At 34.8% G+C, this 25,229-nt stretch overlaps 1 protein-coding gene across 13 annotated transcripts in view; it reads right to left on the bottom strand.

Annotated features, from left to right (window-relative positions):
- Window positions 1–25,229, bottom strand: part of CACNA2D1 (calcium voltage-gated channel auxiliary subunit alpha2delta 1) — a 539,624-nt gene that overhangs the window by 164,675 nt on the left and 349,720 nt on the right. For all 13 annotated transcript variants that reach the window (XM_040260717.1, XM_040260719.1, XM_040260724.1 and 10 more), the window contains exon 6: window positions 25,084–25,213. In XM_040260717.1, coding sequence (XP_040116651.1) covers window positions 25,084–25,213 — 130 coding nt within the window. The remainder of the gene's footprint in view (window positions 1–25,083; window positions 25,214–25,229) is intronic.

Raw genomic sequence — 25,229 nt, 5'->3', positions numbered from 1 at the left:
ACTGTGACATTAAAAATGGTTTGAGTCTTCTTACTGTAATAGATTGAATTCCCGAGGTCTAATTCCAGCATTGTATTCAGTCCCTCAAAGTACAATAATAACCCTTGACTCTGCTCTCAGAATTAAAGTTAATTGTGACCATTCTTCTCAGTTTGCTCTACATCTAATGGAGAAAGAGAGACACAGTGTCTTACATCCAATTTTGCTTTTGTATCATACACCCTATTAACAACAGTACTGCCCTCTCAGGAGGTGAGTAAATGTTTTGAGAGTCAAAAGGTTGGTGGTCAAGAAAGACTTCCAGGAGGAAGTGGTACAGTTTTAAAGAAGAGTAGTGAAGTGGGTGACTGATTCAGTGAATGCCTTATGCAGAAAACAGAGGCTGAAAAAAAAAAAAAGAAAAAGCATAAGGCATTTTAGGAGCTCTACATGCCTCACAATGGTTGAATAAAAGAAGAATATGGGGGAAGCCTGGCATGCTGCAGTCCATGGGGTAGCAAAGAGCTGGACATGACTGAGCAACTAAACTGATGGCCCAAAGCAGCAAAGCCAAGAATACAGACACCCTGTTATAATAATACAGATACTAAACAAAAATAATTGTATTCTGAGAATTACAGAGTCATAAAAGCTAAAATACAAAATAATCATATTTGTAGTTGAGGTTTCAAGAAGCCAGCATGGAAGAAGATTGAAAGTGGACTGGGGAAAAGCCACATATGAATGGGGAGAAGACAAAAAGCTCGTACGGTTAGGCTGGACAGTAATGACAATGGATGGAACTAAAAAACCAGTGCTGGACATGGGGAGTGGAAGAAGATTAAATAATCCACAGACCATAGTGACAGATGGTGGGCAGGGGGAAGGAAGAGCCCTGGTTTTCTGCTTGGACCTGACTGATACTATTAACAAAGATATGAACATTGGAGGACGGGCATATTTGGAGACATCGATGTCATAATGTGAGGTGCCTTTTAATCCACTGAAAATGGTTATCCAAGAGGCAATCAGAGAAATGAATCTGCAGCTTAGCCATGGATCCACATGGAAGAATCAGATTTGGAAGTGATGTTTCAGTGATAGTCAAAACTGTTTGAAGGATGTTCACGGTTACTGACATTAATAAGTGCTACAGATCCTTAAGTACTAAGGAAGCTTTACCTGGCTGAGAGAGATTGCCAAAAGGAAATAACACGGACCTAACCCTCATAAACAAGTCACCCTTTTTAAATATAATTTTTATATCTGCATTAAAACAACTGTACTGAATTCAACTGCACAAATTCAGTGTATCTGTGCCCAACTCAGTCCATCAAGAAGAAATAATATGAAAAGATATTGGAACCAATAAAAACCCATTATCTTCTAATGCACTGTTTTGAATTTTGCCTTTTTAAAAGAGTTATTGACTTAAATGAAGTACCCAGGGATACAATGCCTGAAACTCTTGTATGTAGAGCACTTTATGCTTGCTGTGTACTTGAAGAATAAGCAATTCCCCTTAATGCTCGGTTAGAATGATAAGGCAGTCTATTGTGCCTCCACACTTACACAGAGCCCCCCGAGACTGAAACTTGGTGATTACATGGTCTTATAAGACCATAAAGTTCTACCACAGGAGTCGCGTATGTATTATAAAGACACTTCAAATTGCCGACCACGCTTTTCTTATCATCATTGTGTGGCTCTCTTCTGCAAATTGCTTGTGCCTTTGACTTTCAGAAATGATTTAAACCTGCATCAGTAGCTCTAAATGAACAAGTGCCAACCACCCTCATTTATCTGATACACAAGAGTGACAAGATTTAATTACTTAACAGCATCTCAGATATTTATTTCTAAAAACAAAACTTCAATCGACCTTTCGGTAAAATTTAATATCACAAGGTTACATACAGATGAAGACTTCAAACCTTCTATTTCATAAAACATCAAATTAGGCAAGTGTAAAGAGGTAATAAATTCCATTTAATTTTAAAAACATAGCTACCATTTTCTAATATAAACATGAATAATTTATTAAAATGATTTTACCATTCCTACCCAAACTGTAGTTTCTTTGACATTAATCTTTTTCGTGATTTTGAAACAAGCCTTTACTTCCTTGTCACTTTGTGTTTCACGTCAGACTGATAGAAGCCAGCATATTTTAAATTATTTGTCAGGTTCTCTGGCCTTTTAAATAAATCTGAAGTGAAGCCTTTTGATTTTGTTTTCTACTGTAATTTTTTCTTATGTATTCTACTTAAGTATCAGTTTCTCCCTGTCTTGTCCCTTTACATGCTATTCCTGAATGTGACATGTCCAACATTTTTTTTTTAAAGCAAAAGTTTGTGCATTTTGTTGTTTATTTCCGTATTTTTTTCTATTTTTAAAATGACATACCTTTAAACAAGGTAGCAATATCTTCTTAGACAAGAAGGTAGCAGTGTCTGTGTGTGTGTGTGTGTATTACTACGGGCACCAGATCATATAATTTAGATCTCTATTTAAAATGATACATGCTTATGATGGGCTTCCCAGGTGGCATCAGTGGTAAAGAACTCAATTGCCAAAGCAGGAGACATAACAGACTGGGTTTGATCCCTGGGTGGGGAAGATCCCCTGGAGGAGGGCAAGGCAACTCACTCTAGTATTGCTGCCTGGAGAATCCCATGGACAGAGGACCCTGGTGGGTGATGGTCTATAGGGTCATACAGAGTTGGACATGACTGAAGCACGTATACATGCTTATGATACACATACCCAATAACATAATTCATTTATAGGCATTTATATAACAGCTCTTCTAGACACTGCCAGAACTGAACATAAATATTTTTAGAGAGGATAAACAAACTTTTTATGGCTTTAAAAAGTGCAGATATACTGAGATTGAGACTGGATTTACTGTTTCTTTGTAATACTCTGAATTTTCCTTTGTAATATTCTGACTTTCCCTGAGTACACATTTATTTCCTCTCTTCCAAAGTTATGCCTAGTGTTGGAACCCATCTTATTATTTCACAGGAAATTTACTTTAAAAAAAATTATTAAAGAACCTCATCTTATTGTCTAGAATTTAGTATCTTTTATTAAAGTTAACCTTTCACAGGTATTATCAGGTTTTTCTGGAGTATAAAGTTGTGTTTATTAAAATGAAAACTTGCCTGAAACACGCAATCATTGTTTGTTATTGTCATTTATAAACAATTTTCTGTTTTCCGTTAGCTCAGAATAATTTGAAACTTATGCTATCCACATCAAAATATAGACTGGAAGCATACCCTTTTCCTAGCTTAAGGTATTATTATCTGAAATTTGATTCAATGAACAGCTTACTGGGAAGAGTTCTATGCTTGAATAATATACATACATGAGATATACACATATGTGCATGTATGCCAAGTAACATGGGGATTACGTGGAGACTTGAAATAGTATCTTAAATATTTGAATTTTCATAAAAATTTTCACACACAGATTTTTTTTTCAAACTGCTGTTTTTATTTTGGATCAAGACTGATTCTTTAAACTTCTTATACTTTTTCTGGCAAATGCTTTAATCATTTTCTAAGAGATCACGATTATAGTTTTTGAAATGTAGCTTGTATTTTTGAAATGTAGAGAAACTGTAAATGTGATTTTTGGTATGTAGAAATCATACTCAAGATCATGAGCTTTTAGATAAATTTTTGAATTGAAACAGATTACTTGGCACTATTTTATATTGAAATCTAGACCTTACTATTTATACCAAACACAAAAGTAGATGCAAACATGATAAATGTGTAATATTCCTTTATCTACTCCTTAACATGGAGGATTCTTACATATCATATAAAGAGATTAAATTTCTGGTAACTATACACTGACGAAACATGAAAATCAAAAGAGGAAAACAACGGTGCGCATGCGCCACTCAGTATCACCAAACGATTCCACAGTTGGAGATTAACAATGTCGCAGTCAGAACAGAATTCTTAACTTTCACTGTGAAGATCTCCAGTCCCTTACTACTATAAAAGGTCGGAAGTAAGTCTGGCCAAAATCTAACCGAGAGAGATCAGATGATGGGCCACAACTTCTACACTATTTGCACAGAAATTCAACCCATTAAAAACAGAAAATGTCAAATGATGACACTGAACTCCTAAGACAAACAAAAATCTAAACGTTCCAAAATAAAATTTCTTATAAAATGTACCTTATTGTTAAGCTGAAAATCAGAAAGGTATATAATATTGATCTTTGATTGCAAACCTGCAATTTCATTAAAATTTTATGCTTCATAAGAATTAATGGAAAATATTTAAACTAAGGTGAGTATAGCAATGTCATACTTATAGTAACGGTATTTTAATATATGGATAACTAATGCAAAATGTTATGTTTTTAAAATTTATACATTTGTACAATATGTACATTTTATATTTCTGTATATGTAAGTATATATCATTTACATATTATTTATGTATATATTTTATACATACATGTTTATATATATACAGCAAACATATTTATGGATATACTTTATAGCCTACTAACCCAGGTTAAATTCAAGTCTCTTCATTTGAATATGTACTATAGCCTAGTGATTACAGAATACATGTTAAGTCAATTTTATTTTCTCATATATTATAAGCAGTATAATTCAGTGGGAAGGCAGTTAACATCACATATTGTGGATAATAGTTTACTGTTGAGTTTTATAAAACAAACTAATAAGTTTGGAGATAGTATTTTTTCAAAATGTACAATTTATGTATTTTTGTACTAGTTTGCTGACTTGGAAATGAGCACAAATGTAGATTTTAAATTGATAGACTCTGAAATGAATCTATCATCGAATAAGCAGTGAGTTTTTGTTTTCCCTAAGCTGGCATAGTTTTAAAATCTGATTCAGGAGGAAAAAAATGAAAAATTAAGAATAAGAGAATGGAACTGACATTTATTTCCTAGCTCAATATAAATCTGTTTGATGAGGGCTTTAACACTTAGCAAATAGTAACTCTTAACATTTATCTTGGAGACAAAGTTTTAGATTGAAATTTTCAGTTTTTAAACATTTGGGGAAAAAATCCTGAGAAACTGAGAAAGTAATATTAGTCATTTTGTAAATAGAATGATGATGTAAAGATAATTCGATGAAGAAGATATTTTAGGAAAATTAATTAGATAAAACTATGAGAAAATTATTTGCTATGTGAGCATGTATGTGTGTATTTAAATACATATAATTTCAGTGGATTAAATATCCAAGTAGTTCATTTGTCTATCTTTTGTTTCATTTCTCTATCACTTGTCTATCTTGTTTCATTTGTCTCATCCTACAAACCCAGAGCTTACTGCTGGTGGAATCCAGGTATTGAAGAGGGGGTAGTCTCTAGTACATGCCCATTCACCGTAGGGATGTAGACTGACAGAAGTTCGTTCCACGTGGTTCTACCCATCTGATCCTGGGGCAGGAAGAGAGTTCAAGAGTCTACTTCTGGCAATTTTAAATTCACCAGCTTGAAAGTCACAGATATCACTTCCATCATAACCCACTGGCTAGCACTAGCCACGTACCTCCACCCTGGCTCAGGTGGGAAGAGGTGTAATTCTCCTACATGTCCAAAAGAGAGATTCAGAATTGCAGTAAAGCAATGCCATTATACTCGACCTTGTCATGTAGCACAACACACTGAGGAAGGTGAATTGGTTGAATGATGATTTTTAATTTCATTAAAAAAACCTATAAACTAGACTGTAATGGCTTTTCATTTAATAATGACTTTATGTAGAAGAACACAAGAGGAGCAACCTAATAAAAGACTGGTTTTGACCAAGCACTGAGAATAGGTTGGCCACTTATTGAAATTCTTGAAAGGTAAAATGAATATTATGATTATGCTACTATGTGACATACAGCCCTAATAACTAGTCTTTGTACCTAATTCTTAATGTTCACTATATATAATTTATACTATATATAGTCTAGTATGGTATTATAATACACTAAAATACACATGAGCTTCAATCATCCAGTAGCCTTACTTTATGTATCAGTTCAGTTCAGTCGCTCAGTCGTGTCCAACTCTTTGTGACCCCATGAATCACAGTACCGCAGGCCTCCCTGCCCATCACCAACTCCTGGAGTTTACTTAAACTCACATCCATCGAGTCAGTGATGCCATCCAGCCATCTCATCCTCTGTCGTCCCCTTCTCCTCCTGCCCCCAATCCCTTCCAGCATCAGGGTCTTTTCCAATGAGTCAACTCTTCACATAAGGTGACCAAAGTACTGGAGTTTCAGCTTTAGCATCAGTCCTTCCAATGAACACCCAGGACTGATCTCCTTTAGAATAGACTGCTTGCATCTCCTTGCATTCCAAGGGACTCTCAAGAGTCTTTTCCAACAACACAGTTCAAAAACACCAATTCTTTGGTGCTTAGCTTTCTTTGCAGTCCAACTCTCACATCCATACATGACCACTGGAAAAACCATAGCCTTGACTAGATGGACCTTTGTTGGCAAAGTAATGTCTCTGCTTTTCAATATGCTATTTAGGTTGGTCATCTTTCCTTCCAAGGAGTAAGCATCTTTTAACTTCATGGCTGCAGTCACCATCTGCAGTGATTTTGGAGCCCCAAAAATATACAGTCGGACACTGTTTCCACTGTTTCCCCATCTGTTTGCCATGAAGTGATAGAACCAGATGCCATGATCTTAGTTTTCTGAATGTTGAGCTTTAGGCCAACTATTTCACTCTCCTCTTTCACTTTCATCAAGAGGCTTTTTAGTTCCTCTTCATTTTCTGCCATAAGGGTGGTGTCATCTGCATATCTGAGGTTATTGATATTTCTCCTGGCCATCTTGATTCCAGCTTGTGCTTCTTCCAGCCCAGCATTTCTCATGATGTACTCTGTATAGAAGTTAAATAAGCAGGGTGACAATATCCAGCCTTGACGTACTCCTTTTCCTATTTGGAACCAGTCTGTTGTTCCATGTCCAGTTCTAACTATTGCTTCTTGGACTGCATATAGGTTTCTCAAGAGGGAAGTCAGGTGGTCTGGCATTCCCATCTCTTTCAGAATTTTCCACAGTTTATTGTGATCCACACAGTCAAAGGCTTTGGCATAGTCAAGAAAGCAGAAATAGACATTATTCTGGAACTCTCTTGCTTTTTGATGATCCACCGGATACTGGCAATTTGATCTCTGGTTCCTCTGCCTTTCTAAAACCACTTTGAACATATGGCAGTTCATGGTTCACATATTGCTGAAGCCTGGCTTAGAGAATTTTGAGCATTTTTTTTTTTTAGTGTGTGAGATAAGTGCAATTGTGTGGTAGTTGGCATTGCCTTTCTTTGGGATTGGAATGAAAACTGACCTTTTCCAGTCCTGTGGCCAGTGCTGAGTTTTCCAAATTTGCTGGCACATTGAGTGCAGCACTTTCACAGCATCATCTTTGAGGATTTGAAATAGCTCAACTGGAATTCCATCACCTCCACTAGCTTTGTTCATAGTGATGCTTTCTAAGGCCCACTTGACTTCACATTCCAGGATATCTTATTCTAGGTGAGTGATCACACCATTGCAATCATCTGGGTCGTGAAGATTTTTTTTGTACAGTTTTCTGTGTATTCTTGCCACCTCTTCTTAATATCTTCTGCTTCTGTTGGTCCATACCATTTCTATCCTTTATCGAGCCCATCTTTGCATGAAATGTTCCCTTGCTATCTCTAATTTTCTTAAAGAGATCTCTAGTCTTTCCCATTCTGTTGTTTTCCTCTATTTCTTTGCATTGATCACTGAGGAAGACTTTCTTATCTCTCTTTGCTATTCTTTGGAACTCTGCATTCAGATGCTGATATCTTTCTTTTTCTCCTTCACTTTCTGCTTCTCTTCTTTTCACAGCTATTTGTAAGGCATCCTCAGACAGCCATTTTGCTTTTTTTGCATTTCTTTTCTTGGGGATGGTCTTGATCCCTGTCTCCTGTACAATGTCATGAACCTCCGTCCATAGTTCGTCAGGCACTCTGTTTATCTGACCTAGTCCCTTAAATCTATTTCTTACTTCCACTGTATAATCATAAGGGATTTGATTTAGGTCATACCTGAATGGGCTAGTGGTTTTCCTACTTCCTTCCATTTAAGAGGGGAGCTACCCCACGTCCGAGGTCAGGGGCAGCATCCAAGACAAGCTACCCCCACATCCGAGGTCAGGGGTGGCGGCCAAGACAAGCTACCCCACGCCCAAGGTCAGGGACAGTGGCCTAGAGTAGCTACCACATGCCTGAGGTCAGGGGCAGCGGCCGAGATGAAATACCACAGACCCGAGGTCAGGGGCGGTGGCTGAGAGGAGCAACCCCACGTCCAAGGAGATGCAGCTGCACGGGCACAGGAGGGCCGAAGGGAGCTACTCCACATTCAAGGTCAGCAGGGGTGGCCCTGAGGAGATACCCCTTGTCCAAGGTAAGGAGCAGCAGCTGTGCTTTGCTGGAGCAGCCGTGAAGAGATATCCCACTACCAAGGCAAGAGAAACCCAAGTAAGATGGCAGGTGTTGTGAGAGGGCATCAGAGGGCAGACACGCTGAAACCTTAATCACAGAAAACTAGCCAATCTGATCACACGGACCACAGCCTTGTCTAACTCAGTGAAACTGAGCCATGCTGTGTGGGGCCATCCAAGACGGACGGGTCATGGTGGAGAGGTCTGACACAATGTGGTCCACTGGAGAAGGGAATAGCAAACCACTTCAGTATTCTCGCCTTGAGAACCCCATGAAGTGTATGAAAAGGCAAAAGGATAGGATACTGAAAGAGGACTCCCCAGGTCAGTAGGTGCCCAATATATTACTGGAGATCAGTGGAGAAATAACTCCAGAAAGAATGAAGGGATGGAGCCAAAGCAAAAACAATACCCAGCTGTGGATGTGACTGGTGATAGAAGCAAGTACTGCAGCTGTAAAGAGCAATATTGCATAGGAACCTGGAATGTTAGGTCCATGAATCAAGGCAAATTGGAAGTGGTCAAACAAGAAGGCAAGAGTGAACATCGACATTCTAGGAGTCAGCCAACTAAAATGGACTGGAATGGGTGAATTTAACTCAGATGAGTTAAATTGTATCTACTACTGTAGGTAGGAATCCCTTAGAAGAAATGGAGTAGCCACCATGGTCAACAAAAGAGTCCGAAATGCAGTACTTGGATGCAATCTCAAAAACGGCAGAATGATCTCTGTTCGTTTCCAAGGCAAACCATTCAGTATCACAGTAATCCAAGCCTATGCCCCAATCAGTAATGCTGAAAAAGCTGAACGGTGCTATGAAGACCTACAAGACCTTTTAGAACTAACACTCAAAAAAGATGTCCTTTTCATTATAGGGGACTGGAATGGAAAAGTAGGAAGTCAAGAAATAGCTGGAGTAACAGGCAAATTTGGCCTTGCAGTACAGAATGAAGCAGGGCAAAGACTAATAGAGTTTTGCCAAGAAAACGCACTGGTCATAGCAAACACCCTCTTCCAACAACACAAGAGAAGACTCTACACATGGACACCACCAGATGGTCAACACCAAAATCAGACTGATTATATTCTTTGCAGCCAAAGATGGAGAACTCTATACAGTCAGCAAAAACAAGACCAGGAGCTGACTGTGGCTCAGATCATGAACTCTTTATTGCCAAATTTAGACTTAAATTGAAGAAAGTAAGGAACAAAGAACATAGAACCATATCTGAAAAAAAAGAACTATGAAGAAAACTAATCATTATCAAATATTTCTGAATTACTTAAATTGCATTTTAAAAATTCCATAATTTATCAATATTTATTAAAACATTCATCTTTCTTAACTCAATCAATGAAAAAATGTGTACACGTTCTCAGTTCTATGCTAAGAACTTCTAGTAGATGACAATATTCTCATTAGACTTAGATAAAAGTGATTTATATTAAAAGACTGCAAGGAGATCAAACCAGTCAATCCTAAAGGAAACTAGTCCTGAAGAGTCATTGGAAGGACTGATGCTGAAGGTAGCAAAGAGTCAGACACGACTGAGCAACTGAACTGAACTGAATACAGTTTCTCAGGAAAATAAAACCACTGATATATGAGACAAATTTTAGTTTAACATTCATCAAGGAGTGTTCTAGTTATTTTACATGTTTTTAAAATTTTCATAACAGTCCTTTCAGGTAAGTAAGGTATATATTAGATTAGTTTGACAAATGGCAACTTTGTCATATACTGCTAAAAAGCTGTTTATCTAAATATTCACTGACATATCAACACTGATAGCTGAAGAGGATAAAAGAAGTACATTATTCTGGAATAAATATGTTTTTCTATGAGTCAAAGAAACCCTGTGGCTTAAACAGATAAAGATTAAATAGAGAAGTCATTTTCAGTTTGAAAGAGACCATTCTTATACATTTCTTTCAAAAATAAAGTCTTTTGCCAATTCTCCTGGGGACTTACACTCTATACCTAATAATAATGCTGATGTGTTTTTTTTATATAATGGGTAGTGACTACCAACAATCATATAAAAAAGTACAGGAAGTACAGAAACAACAACTGGTCTTCACAGATCTGGCAGGATAGTAATGAGCCATTTCCTCAGTCATGTTCTAGTATGGATGAATGTAAGATAAAAAAAGGCCCCACCGTGAACTTCCTCACCACTTCTAGTTGCTATCATTTACAAGGAACAATTAAAAACAAAATGATTTTTATGTAAGACTGAAATAACCAGCAAGGACTGCAGTATTTTTTGTCATGTATTATTCATTAGGGTAAAATTGTATATGACTTGATTTGCTCTAATTACAGAAATACTGACTAAATTCCATCTCAATGCAAGCATAACTCATAGCTCCATACTTTAAAAACCTGATCTTCTATCTTATGACAAAATAGCTTTGAAATCCTTAAACCCATTTAGAATCTTTCTCTTTGAATAACTGGATTTTAGAAATATCTTTTAAATGCCTCTTTATCTCTAGGGAGAAATCTGAGTAAGATCTTATCCATGAAGCAAAATGCCAGATGATTAAAAAATTCTCATCTCAAATTCCAGACCTCTATTTTCTCTTCAGTTGTCAATCCCTTTTTAATTTGCTGCGAACAGTCCTGTCAGTCTGTTTTGGAAGCTGTTCTAATTTAATATTTCATTATCTTTCTCCTTCAGCCTTTGAATGGCCTGCCACTTGTTATAGCCATCATAAAAAGCTAGCCAAGTAAATGTCTGATCTCCAGCTATCAATTTATAGAGATTCTGAATTGTGCACATGTCCTTTTTGATGTCTTCCATGTTCCCTTTTTAATATCTTTTTATAAACAATGAGACAATGGATTTTTATTTGTATTCTCCTCTAAACAATTTTTTTTAAAAAACAGCAATAATTTGACTTTTAACAAATCCCTGAATATCTCTGTTCAGTAACAGATTTTATAAAATTAACAGAAAAAATTTTCACAACTTCTGATAAAATATGAAAAATCAATAGAAACTAAGGAACTTTAATAATCATATTATACAATATCTGAGGGCCCCCTTTCTTAGCAACAACACTGAGAAATGTATTTCAGTTCTAAGAAGTTACAGAAAGATCTGCCATTTTTCTTTAGTGAGTTACAGAGTACTGGGACCTAAGTGACTTCTACCTGGACACTAATATTATTAGATGATGCTAATGCAATACCAAGAGTAACCATGTATGTTGACAGAGATTCTTGAAATACTTTCCTGGACTCACCAAACAATCTTCATGAGGTTCCTAGGAATAAAAGACTTTCCAGTGGCCCTTTCTTAAATATTTATCCAAATATGCAACAATATAAGAGCAACTTTGCAAAGAAAAATAGTAAAAAACATACTGTAAAATATTAAGAATGATGCAACATTTTATGTCCAGATTTTGGCTGATTGGGTAGCATCTGCTAAGGCTGCCATGCAGCATGAAGAATGCACTATTCTCTTATAGTATTGAGGAGACAAATCCAAAGTGACACCCAAAGCCACAGAAACCAGTAGCAGAACATCTTCACATGGTATAGAGATATGTGTCTGCTGGTTCAAAGGAACTACAGAGAGGATGCCCACATAAGAAATTTCTAAATAACCCATACAATCTCTCCCCAAGAAAAAAAGTTAGTTTAAATTATTTACTACATAACTACATCTACCTAGCCTTGGCAAAGTCAGCCAGCCAGATACCAACCATTCTCTGTCCTCCCTTGCCCTTAGCACTTCTACCTGGTGGAGGCAAAATACATACAGCTAGGAAGTACCCCATCCCTTCTGCCTCTTTTCCACTGTCAGCTTCCATTAGCCCTAACCTAGGGTGCAGGGTGGTAGAGCAGTAGGGGTTAATAATAAATCAAATTTGGAATTGAGACTGTGTTTTTCCTTTTTACATACTGTATTTATGTCTAAAAGTGACTGAGACCATCTTATTATCTGTTATCAAGAAAGTCATCTTTATCCAGTCATTTACTGAAAAAGTTTGAGTCTAACAAAATAAAATCTTTACAAGAAAATGCCTGGCACAGTTGGACAAGGTGACTCAAGGAGAAAACAAAATGAGTTGTAAATTTTATCAAAAGTATTGTGGCACTTGTCAATAATATAAAAATTTTGGGGTAGTGTTATTATTTGAATTAAGTGAAATATATGCTTATAGTATGTTAATGTTACACAGTTAATAAAAATATGAAAAAATATCAGTAAAATGACTTGAATTTTATTTATTTCTAGCATAATTTCTCTGCACTTTTAGAGATTAATAACTACTAGGAATCTCCAAAGAGGAAGCTATACAACATTTCCCAAATTTGTTTGGCCAGACAACCATTACCCCAATTAAGAATCCCGTTATAATTTCATTACCTATAACAGAATTGAGAAAACATGGCATGGTTGAATGAAAAGTGTCAATACATGATACAGAAGATGGATAAAATCACCATGATAGATGTGTATATGCAAGAACTGAGTCGATCTTGCAGTAGAAGCTATCACAAGGGCTAACTAACGTACCACTTTATTTTCAATAAGACCTAGGTTTTTTTTTTATAGATCTTAAATATAATTGTAGTTTAAAATATCCTTCAAATTTCAAATAAGAGACTAGAATGCTTCACAAATTCAACCAGGGGAGAGTATTATAATCACTTTGTAACATACACAGGACAATGTTTACTGCAGAGACAAGAAAAAACTTTGTCAGAGTGACTCTGGCACCATTTTGGACACATGATACACAATCAAATGAATGGACAGTCAGTCAAGCTGTTACAATATTCTTTTGCCCTCTCTTCAAAAATAACAAAACAAAACCACACTTCAGTAACTATAAATTTTAGGCTCTGTGTCTGCAGAGCCGATGGACCTATAAATTTAGGGAATGTTCCAAGAAAACAATCTAATTATTACTGCTATATATACCTAGAATTACAATTAACTGTCTCTCCAATAAACAGGTAAGTCTATTCATCTATTGAGTTGGTAAGCATTAACTGATTTCCATAGCACAACTACTTCAAAGGGGAAGTACAGAAAATAAGATTCTAAATTAAAATCCCAAAAATAGTTTTGCAAATCCAAATTTAAACAGCCAAATACTTTATACTCTAATGTATGTTTAGAAGTATGACATAACCAACTTAAATTTTCAGCTCATTATATACCAGTTCAGTTTAGTCACGCAGTCATGTCCGACACTTTGAGACCTCATGGACTGCAGCACGCCAGGCCTCCCTGTCCATCACCAACTCCCAGAGCTTGCTCAAACTCATGTCCATCACGTTGGTGATGCCATCCAACTATCTCATCCTCTGTCATCCTCCTCTTCTCCTGCCTTCAATCTTTCCCAGGGGTGTTTTATCTTTTATCAGGGTCTTTTCCAATGAGTTGGTTCTTTGTATCAGGTGACCAAAGTATTGGAGTTTCAGCTTCAGCATCAGTCCTTGCAATGAATATTCAGGCCTGATTTCCTTTAGGATTGACTGGCTGGATCTCCTTGCAGTCCAAGGGACTCTCAAGAGACTTCTCCAATACTGTTTATATATATATTATATATATATTTATATTTTAATATATATATATATTGAGTTTAAGCCTATTCCCATTTTTTCCCTGGAAACAAAACTGTGTCTTAGCCAGCTTGGGTTGCCATAATAAAATAACACAGACTAGGTATTTTCTCTGAGTTCTAGAGGCTGACTAGATCAAGATCCCAAGATCAAGATCAAGGTGAGTGTCAATTTGGTTCCTGGTGAGAACTCTCTTTCAGGCTTGCAGACTGCTGCCTTTCCTGCTGTCTCCTCACATGGCCTTTCCTGTGCAGGAATACCTCTTCTTATAAAACCACCAATCCTACCAGATTAGGGCCCCATCCTAATGACCTCATTTAACCTTGACTGTCCCCTAAAGATCCTATCCAAATATAGTCAGTCACCACTGAGGGTTAGGACTCCAACATGTGAATCCATGTGGGACACAATTCAGTCCACAGCAATTTACAAATCCATAAAACTGTTATTGCTAATTGGTCTGTTATTCTATAATTCTGAATGAATTAAAGGGCTAGTATCTGTAAGATCAGAAGAATACTATATTCTTTGGCATTTGGGTTTACTTTTGGTCAACATTTTCCTATCAGAAAATGCATACTATATTGCATTTATTCATGTCAATCTATGCCAAAACCAATACAGAATTGTAAAGTAAAAATTAAAAATAAATAAATTAATTAAAAATAAATAAATAAACAAATAAAAAAAATAAAAAAAAAATTAAAAAAAAAAGATGAATGTATTATAGAAACATCATTAGGGAAAAACAATGAAATGAAGTGCAAACTTTCCCTCGGAAGTGGAATTTCTTCTCTTGTCTCATACTTATTAAGTATGATCAAAGTATCCTATCCTAAAATTTTATTAGTACCTCATGTCTTCTCATGTTTCTATTTCACTGCTATGCTCTTAACAAAGAGTGATGCTAGTTAATTAAGCTAAACCTTAAACACACACAGACACACACAGACACACACACACAAGATGATCATTTCGTTAGAGATCAATGGTACTTCTTAAAAGTGTCCTTTATTTAGCCCTTACCAGATTTCTGATTTCATGGCTTAGGATCATGGCTTTATGATTTAAATAGCATTTTTAAAGAAAAAAGTAAAAGCTACTTTGTTAATATGATAACCATGATAATATTTCAAAGTCATTCACTTTTTTAGTCTTTAAACACACAACTCTATAGCATGGAATGATGTATCACCCAGAATTTCAAAAACTTTGTTTTTGGTAATTATCTGCTGAAAAAAATTAACACACAAAAATTTATATTATTGTATATTAAACCAAAATCATATTTGCAATAAATAAAAGCACAGACAACAAATACTCTAAAAACAAACAGGTATAGAAGTAGTGGGAATTTCTCAGCTCTCCTTAATCATCAGAGCATTTTTTATCATTGGTAGGAGTATTTTGATAAGATATTAATTAAAATGACTTCAATTAAAAATGAATGCACATTTTTTCCATTTCTTTAATACTAAATTATATGAGATGTTCACTAAATCTACTGTGCCAATCATTTCATGATATATATAAGTCAAATTATATTTTATACCTTAAAATTATATAGTTCTGTATGCCAATTATATTTCAAACAAAAAAATATGTAAATGCTTAATTTGCATCAACTGATATAGAATATAAAAGCATTATTAGACATCTAAAATACTCAATTATTGAGTCAGTTGTTTTGTTTTGAGGCATTATTCTTTCATTGCTATTTTGCTTGGCAATGTTTTCACTGAATTTTTCATTATTATTTATAAAGTAAAACTGTCTTACGATTTTTTTCTTTTTTTTGTGCTACATCTTTTTTTAAAATGAAGTGATATGAGTTAATTAACTTTTCACATTTCTAGAAAAAAATTCAAAACTTGCAAGTATTTATTTGAAAATTTTATAGAAATGACTCAACATGAGTACTTTCTTTGGCCATAAATTTGAATGTGTGTCCAATTTATTTTATGATTACTGACATATTATTGAGTTGATCTGACTTTATTTTATAATAGTTCACCCACTCTTCTTATACATTATAGCACTTTGCTGTAAAGTTGCCCCTAATGCCCTTTCATGGTTTTAATCTCCATTTTCTGGGGTTATACTTCTGACTTTAAATATTTTTCTCCCATTTTCCAACAGCCTTGACAATCTCCTTTTAAAGCTTGTGATTTTATTGCTAAAGTACACTTAAACACATTTTGCTACTTGAAATTTTAAATATATATATTTATCAAACAAAGTTCAATTAAGCATAATCACTAAATTCAGCTAATCAGGTAAAAGTGAAAACTTTACAGTATATGTTGTGAAAGATCTAGCAGGTGCGAAAATCAGGGTAATTTCTAAACATGTTTCTTACCATCCCTCAGACAAACTGCTGCTACACTTCATAGTGCCCTAGTATTTTATTTTACATAGCAATGAAACCTAGTGTTGAAAAAACAAACATATGACATTAATGCTGAAAGAAAAAGGCAGTAAACTATTCCAATATATTATCAATATTCTACATATATCTCTAAAATATTAATTAAAAGATAATAGTGTCATTGAAAAATTAGAATTAGAAAGGAACTAATTCATTGAAGGTATAATCTAATTTGGTACTTACCTGTAATATCAAGAAAATTTATCAATAGTTTTGTCCTTTTAATATCAGTTCTTATTTTATCTTAAGGTGATAATGAGAAATACAGAGATTTACTTATATCCCATGATAAAAATTATTAAATATATAATAATACTTTCTGATAAGGTAAAAGGTCAAGTATAAACTTTGTAGGGTTTCAGTATATTTGCTTAGTAGGCAATAGGTCAGGTATAAATTTTGTAGTGTTTTAGTATATTTGCTTATAATTATATATTTGCTACTAGTTCATTTAATGAACACATATACAGACATAAAGTATCTGTATCTGTAATTTTACATATTTTCCTTTACAATAGTATGTATTTCATAAAATCATCATATATTTATTTTATAGTGAGAAAAATAAGCATTTTAAGGTTATATTTGCCTCAAAAGCAATTGTAAAGATCATAAGATGTTCAACAGGAACACATATGTTATTCCAATCAAGATTCTGGAAGTGGAACAACCCTATTAACAGTTTACTTCAAAGAAATAGGTCATGCATTAATTCAAGATTATTTGTTTTGTACAGAAAACAACAGCTAAAACACTACCATGCACATACTTATATGTCAACAGTTACGAAGTTCAAAACTCGCCAGTCCTGAGATGCGAATCCAAAACCAGAAGCCTATCACAGGAGATAACCCAGGCAAGCCGGAAAAAAGCTCAGTGGTTTGCACCAATGTAAGGATATATAAGGATTTATGTAAATGGGTAAAATGAAATATGGCTATATATTTTCCCTCTGTTTTTCTGTAGGATTACTACCCCGTTTCTAACTTATAACACTGAATGATGAGGAGGAAACTAACTTGCATGGAATTTATTTATCTTTAAAAGAAAATTTAAAAGTTGTGAAGAAAGACACAGAAAAAAGGTCTTTTGATATTCTACTGAACTTGAATTAATTCAATACTCTTTAAAGATCTCAGGAAATTTATCTTAGTTTATTAGTTCTCAACTAAAAGTGCTTTTAGAATGTTTATTTATGAGGATAAAATTTGTTTGCCACACTATTTTGAGATAATTAAGTTAATTGAATAGAATGTCTCCATCATATAAAATAAGAAGGAAAATGTATATCTCAAAAATATATTAGATTTACACAATTTTTTAAAATTAACTTATTTTTCATTTGAACGATAATTGCTTTACAGAATTTTGCTCTTTTCTGTCAAACCTCAACATGAATCAGCCATAAGTATACATATATCCCCTCCCTTTTGAACCTCCTTCCCAATCCTACCCCTCTAGGTTGATACACAACCCCTGTTTGAGCTTCCTGAGCCATACAGCAAATTCCTGTTGGCTATCTATTTTACATATGGTAAGGTAAGTTTCCATATTACTCTTTCCATACATCTCATCCTCTCCTCCCCTCTCCCCGTCTGTAAGTCTATCCTTTTTGTCCATTTCTCCTTTGCTGCCCTGTAAATAAAAATCCACATATTTTAATAGGTATACTTTTTTGAGCTAAAATCTTGGTCCAAGGTCCCATCATTCCTCCTCAATTCTTGCCTTTTATGTCTGTTCTCAACCAACTATCCAGCATCTACCTTTTTATGAAAGTGTAATTCCTCATCCAAAAAACACCTCAGAGTTCCCTCTCTGTATGGACTTAATCTCTATGTTTTCTCAAAACCTGTATGTTGAACACCTAATCCGCAATGCAGCAGTATTAGTAAGTGGGGCCTCTGGGAGGTAATTAGGCATAGATGAGGGTATGAGGGTAGAGCATTTGTAGTAGAATTAGTGTCTCACCTTCATAATCAGATTGCTGTCATATAAAAAGAGGAAAAAATATCAGATCTCACTCTCTCTGCATGTGCACAAAGAAGTAGTCATCTGAGTACACGGCAAGATGGTGGCCATCTATAAAACAGGAAGCTCTCTATACCTCACCAGAAATCAAACCTGTCAGCAACTTAATCTTGGACTTTCAGTGCCCAAAACTATAAAAATAAATCTCTATTATATAAGCCATTCTGTCTACAGCATTTTGTTAGAGCAGTCCAAACAGACTAAAACAATCTCAAAATGAAAATCAAAGTGTTTTGCAATTACCCACAAGGCTGTATACAATGAGGTGTCTGCTGCTACACCTGCTCCTTCCCACCTGCTACCTCAGCTATGCCCATTCTGGTCTTTAGGCTCTTTATGAACCTACCAGGCTCAAGATCATGGTGCTTTCTCTTCCCTCTGCATGCAACAGTATCTAGAGAATTTCAGCTCTCATGCTTACCAACTACAGACTATGTTATCTTATCCACAAAGCCTTCCCTATCTCCATGTTTTAAATATCAATTCCCCAACTCCTAACCCAGGACCTGCCTATGCTGTGCTGTGCTTAGTCACTCAGTCATGTCCAGGTCTTTTCACTGCCATGGACTGTAGCGCGCCAGGCTTCTCTGTCCATGGGGATTCTCCGGGCAAGAATAGTGGAGTGGGATCTCCCCAACCCAGGGATCAAATCCAGGTCTCCCACATTGCAGGCAGATTCTTAACCGGGTCACCAGGGAAGCCAAAGAATATTGGAGTGGGTAGCCTATCCCTTCTCTGGAGGAACTTCCTGACTCAGGAATCGAAACGGGGTCTCCTATATTACAGGCAGATTCTTAATCAGCTGAGCTACCAGGAACAGGGAAGCCCAGGAACTGCGTATAACCCTCCCTTATTTTATTTTTATCTCAAGCTTTTATTATGTTACAATATATCCCATCATTTAACTGTTTGTTTATTTTATGCCCTATCTCCATCACAATGCAAGCTCCCTGAGTACAGGGGTTTTTTTAATCTGTTTGTTCACTGCTATATTTCCATTATAAACAGATTTTTAAAACAGCAAAAGTAAACTATTAGCACTCTCTAATTAAATAGTGCACATGTCCTGAAATAGATTAGTTGCTTATGAAAGACTATCACACAATCAGCAAAAGCCTAGCAGCTTTCTCTTCTGTAATTTTTACACTAACATCATTTTACATACAGTAGTTACATTTTCTATGACAAAACAAATGAACATTAAGAGAGGCAAGATAGGAGTAGGGGATTAAGAGATACCAACTACTATTTATAAAATAAATAAGCTACAAGGATACATTGTACAGCATAGGGAATATAGGCAATATTTTATAGTAAACATAAACGCAATATAACCTTTAAAAAATTGTGAACCACTATGCTGTACATGTGAAATTTATATAATGCTGTATACAAACTATATTTCAATGTAAGAAAAGATAAATTAGAACACAGTATTAGTGATTATAGATCATTTAATTTATAAATTGTTAAAGTATATGAGACCTCCAAGGATATTAATACAACTCCAGAAAATTCTCCTGTCTTCCTCAATGAAAATCAGTGTACCTCTGTGACAGAAGTATATTCATTTTTAAATTTCTAAAATAGAAATTATAAATTGCCTAGTTTACCTCAAAAGGTAGTATAAGGACAAAAGTATCCAGTATCTGAAAGTTACATAAGTTGGAGTTCCCTACTGTTTTCTCTTAGTAATGTATATTTTTTACAACTATAATAATTCTACAAATAAATATTAACATAAATTTCTAATGACAAATGACCAAACTATTCTATAAAAGCATTCCCTATACTTGAATCAAAAATAATTAACACATTAATAAAGCTCTGTGATTAAAACAAATTGTCAGAATATTTAGCCCTTTCTATCAAGTTCACTATTTTTATACTGAAACAGATAAATGATTAAAAAATTAAGTGTAGTTTGAGTGCCCTCTAAAATAAAAGTATGAACCAGTAAAATCCTCAAAATTAAAAGCTTTCAGACAATATTTTAATTACATACACTATTTGAAAAGTTTAAATATATCATGGAGCAAAAGTAATCATATTGAATTCAAGGGAATTTCAAAAGTAATCACCTTTGGAAAATTAGAACACAAGATATCTTATGAGAATTCAGGGACACAAACTGTCTTTGTATGAAAGAAGAGGCTGTTCCCTTCAGTTAAGCCTTCAATTAAAGTATGCTTTCCCATTTATTAAATTCAGAATCTAGAATGATTCTGTACATCTGATATGTTTTGATGAACTGCATGAAAAATGCCAGTAATTATTAAATTTTCAAGATCTTGTTGACATTTCTGATTTTACTCCTATGTCATTTACTCACATAGCTCATAACACCGGATATGAATTTTAAAGCAGTGCAGGCCAGGCAAGGTCAGAGTCTTACTGATGAGATTTCAGCAAAAAAGGAGAAGCCAATATTTCTTCAAGATAAATAGGACTAAATATACAATCCAAGGACAGAGCTTCTTTTTCCTTTTTTAAATTATGCCATATACCAAAATTTCTTACAATTTCTGAAAACATCTATTTCAATATTCTATCTTCCTGATTTTCAAAGTAATCAAAGTAATACTTTTTTACTTTTTAGCCTCTGACACTATTAAAATCATCCTTTGTAAATATCCACTAACAGTTTATTCTAAATTAGAAACATTTACAAAAAGTCAAAACTCTTCTGTAGGATTTTAAAAGATACCTACACTATGTGACATCAATATGAAGAAAGGATACTTGGATTTACTTTATGTGTCAATTTTATGTTTGTTCTAGCATAAAATAGATGAAGACATTAATGAATGTGAGTTCAATGAAAAAAAAAAAGAGCAAAAGAAATAAGAAAATGAAGATTCTCATGCAAAATCAGTATTTTACTGACTCCTGTGGAGTTAGATCTTGGCTCACAAGTAATATGAGTCAAAATTAAGTTGAAAGAAAACATTAGAATTTTATCTATTATAGTACTGTAAAGTATAAAGTTTAGAATTTATATGAAACTTGACTCCATTTTTTATCAGTGGTGTGGACTTTCATTATAGACTCAGCTTGAGTTTCCTCTTCAAAAATTTTTAACAAAGTTACAGTATATAAAATGAGACACTATAATTTACTGGTGTATAATTTACTAGACTGGTGAATTAGGTTCTAATGATTTTAGGTTCTAATTACCTAGGGAAAAATGCATTTTTCACTATTAATTCAATATCACTTCATTGAAAAGTTAATCAAAGTTATTTTGCTTTTCTATTCCCTGGATAACCTACTCCTAAAGAGATACCTTTCTCCTCTCTATTTTCAGCCTTTTAATAGTTTAACAACAACAAATCTCTCTACTATAAGCAAGGCAAGCAGAATAGGTTGGTGGGGAAGCAAGTTGAAAACCAATATGAAAAATCCCATTTGGATTATTTCATTAGTTTGTATTTGCATTTAAATACATATAAGACTATGCCCCAAACTGTTAGTCATGATTAGCTTCAGGAGGTGTTGTTTGACACCTTTATTTTCTATTTTAAACATGCATGCAATATTAAAATTTCTTCTACTGTGGTAACACAGCTTTTAGAAAAAGAAATTTGTTTTTAAAATGTGTGAGGTTGCTGTGGCCCAGAGTAGGCTGCTCCAAGATATGCCTCAGTGGCATATTGATTATTCTGAATTAAGAGTTATGTGAGAAACAGCCAATGGAAACTAAAGGATAAAAAAATATAACCATGTCTCTCTTACCCTCTAAAAGTAGGAAATACATCTTCCACATGAAGGTATGCACTCCTATCAGCAGAGGTAAGGAATTCAAAGCTAAGCAAGCTGTACAAACATATGTTGTTACTTCGTTAGTCAGCTACCCCAAACACAAGCTGCCTTGTCTTATCTCTTCACATATTGTTTGTTTGTCTAAAAATGGTATGTAATTGGCCTGCTTTGGACACTGTGAGGGTACCATTTCTACGACTTGCCCTACTCTGATCTGTCGTGTCTGACTCTTTATAGCCCCATGGACTATATCCTGCCAAGCTCCTCTGCCCCTGGGATTCTCCAGCAAGAATACTGGAGCAGCTTCCCATTTCCTACTCCAGGTGATCTTCCCAACCCAGGCATCAAACTCATGTCCCTGGTGTCTCCTGCATGGGCAGGCAGATTCTTCACCACTAGCACCACTCATATGTGCAAACTGATTTTAAATTAATCTATTAATCTGTCTTCTGTCAATTTTAGACCAGCCAAAATAACTCAAGAAGAACTGGGGAAGAGGGAGATCTCTCCCTGGACAAAGTTCTGTTATCCTTCTCAAGAATTTAATGGGAAGTTTGAGAATATCTGGATAATCACTATTAGCAACAAAACAGAAACACGATCATGAAAGTCTGCTAACAAATTAAAAACACTCAAGCTGGCCTCATGTTTGTTCAACATAGTAATACAGACCAGGTAACAGCAACGTGATGACCACAGAGTATCAACATAAAAATGCTCTGACTCAGAAATTTCATATCCAACCAGTTTGTTCTTCTAAAGTGAATTCAAAAGAAAGGTATAATTTTAGAGTAATAAGATTATATCTTGCTGACATACCCAAACAACAACAGGTGATAACAATTTCTAATAGAAATAAAGTGGATGAAACATTATTTTTTAAAAAATGAGAAACACAACCATAGAGCTCAGTATTATCTGATAATTGTTGTAAGTTATAAAATTTAATAGCAAACATCAAAAATATTCTCAAAAAAAGAATGCAGCAAAGTAAAAACAAAAAAATATACAAATCAAACCTGGATCCTAGTAATTTCTAAAAGGACTTAGAATCAATAGGGTTAAGTTGTAAAGAAATGAAATTATGTAACTACTTACATACATCATATTGTTCCTATCATACAGCAAAATCACATGTTTAATATCTTTAAAGAAATGACATGATGAAAACATGTACTTTTAAAAATATTAAAAAAGTGAAACAAAACCAATGAATAAAATGAAACAGAAGATGAGATTTATATTATGAAATTAGTCAGGCATGTACTTTAAAATTCCCTTTTAAGCAACAATCTCAGAGTGAATCCAAAAAACAAAAGCTAATTTATTGTATTTGTCCTGTACTTAATTCTTTTCGTCTAAACAAACTTTAGTCTTCCCTGTAGCTCAAACAGGAAAGAATCTGCCTGCAATGCAGGAGACCAAGGTTCGATCCCCAGTTTGGGAAAATCCTCTGGAGAAGAGAATGGCATTGCCCTCCAATATACTTGCCTGGAGAATCCCATGGAGCCTGGTGGGGTACAGTCTGTGGGATCGTAAAGAGTTGGACACGACTGATTGACTAACACTGCTGCTAAATAAACTTCATTTGTAATTAGTTAGAACAGCAAACATTTATATAATGCTTACTTTGAGTTTGGCACTATTGTGGAAACTCAAGTATATTAACTTACTTTATTCTCAAATGAACTTTTGGGCTAGTAATTTTATCCCCATTTTACAGGTGCAAAAAATGCTTGCCCAGAAAATTAATAAATTTTACAGTATTAAGGAAATACTGTAAAATTTAGGTTTGAAATTTAACTTAACCTAGGCTGTCTGCATCCAGAATCCAGACAATTATGTATACACTCTGGACACTCAATACACTTTACAGTGTTTTTAATTAAGGGGACTATTAGAAACACACTTTTTAAAATCTTAAGTGATTCTTTCTCCTTATCATTTACTTATGTGAAAGGCAGGGTACAAGCAGGAAGGGTAGGAACTGGTTAGAAAAGGATAACATCTAAAACCAGAGTTGTGATTGGGCAAAGACTCTGCTTTCTGGGTCACAGCTCATCTTCCTATGCAATTACATTGCCCTTAGGAGAATTCCTAGTTAGAACTGTCAGGCTCTGCCCTTATTAGCACATAGGGTGTCCAAGGAATATCACTGCCATAAGCTTCCTCCCCTGTATCTTCCTAAAAACGTACTCTTCTCCCTTCCTTGCAGTGAAGCCTTCTCACTCAATTTGAAGTTTTTCTTTTTCTTTAGGGATATCATTTATTCCTTTACCCAACCCTTTTCTACCTTGAGTTCACAATAAACTAAGAGGGAGGTATCTTTACATTGTAGGGTAAGGCAGAGATCATAGAGAGAGAGAGACAGGTAAAATACAGTAAGTTGTGGTAAGAACTGGAGAGTCTATAATGTACATTGCTCTTTCTTTACCAGTTTGGTGTCTTTGTAAAAATATTTGTGTGCACTAATGCTACATAGTTTTAATTTTTTATAAATGCACGTATTACTTTGGAAGTTACTGATACCAATGGGAAAGGCAGAATTATTTGTTAAAAGAGTAGGACACCTCCTTGGCTACAGGCTCTCCCGCCATTATTCACATAGTGAGGCCCGATGACAATATACTGCTCATGGAAATTAGGTTTCTTCTTTTGCATAAATCAGAGTTTACCATAGACTCTTAAATAACATGTAAATGAGAGCATCAAATTTGCTCCCTTTTTTTTCAAAAATAAGATACATAAGATAGATTAAAAACATGGTATTCCAAGAGTTGTGCACATCCTTTTACTTACAGCCCTCATAGATGTCAGTGGGAATATGAACGGCTGCGTGCTGATAGGATATTTGTCGCCCAAAATTAGCATCATCGATAAAAACAGGTTTTATCCTCTGGCTGCCTGGTTCACTATCATTCTTTTCTGGCTATAAAGAAAAGACA

Source organism: Oryx dammah, unplaced genomic scaffold (assembly GCF_014754425.2).
Source record: "Oryx dammah isolate SB20612 unplaced genomic scaffold, SCBI_Odam_1.1 HiC_scaffold_18, whole genome shotgun sequence".
NCBI lineage: Eukaryota > Metazoa > Chordata > Mammalia > Artiodactyla > Bovidae > Oryx > Oryx dammah.
The sequence above is the reverse complement of the archived record's forward strand: the minus strand, read 5'-3'. Positions and strand labels throughout refer to the sequence as shown.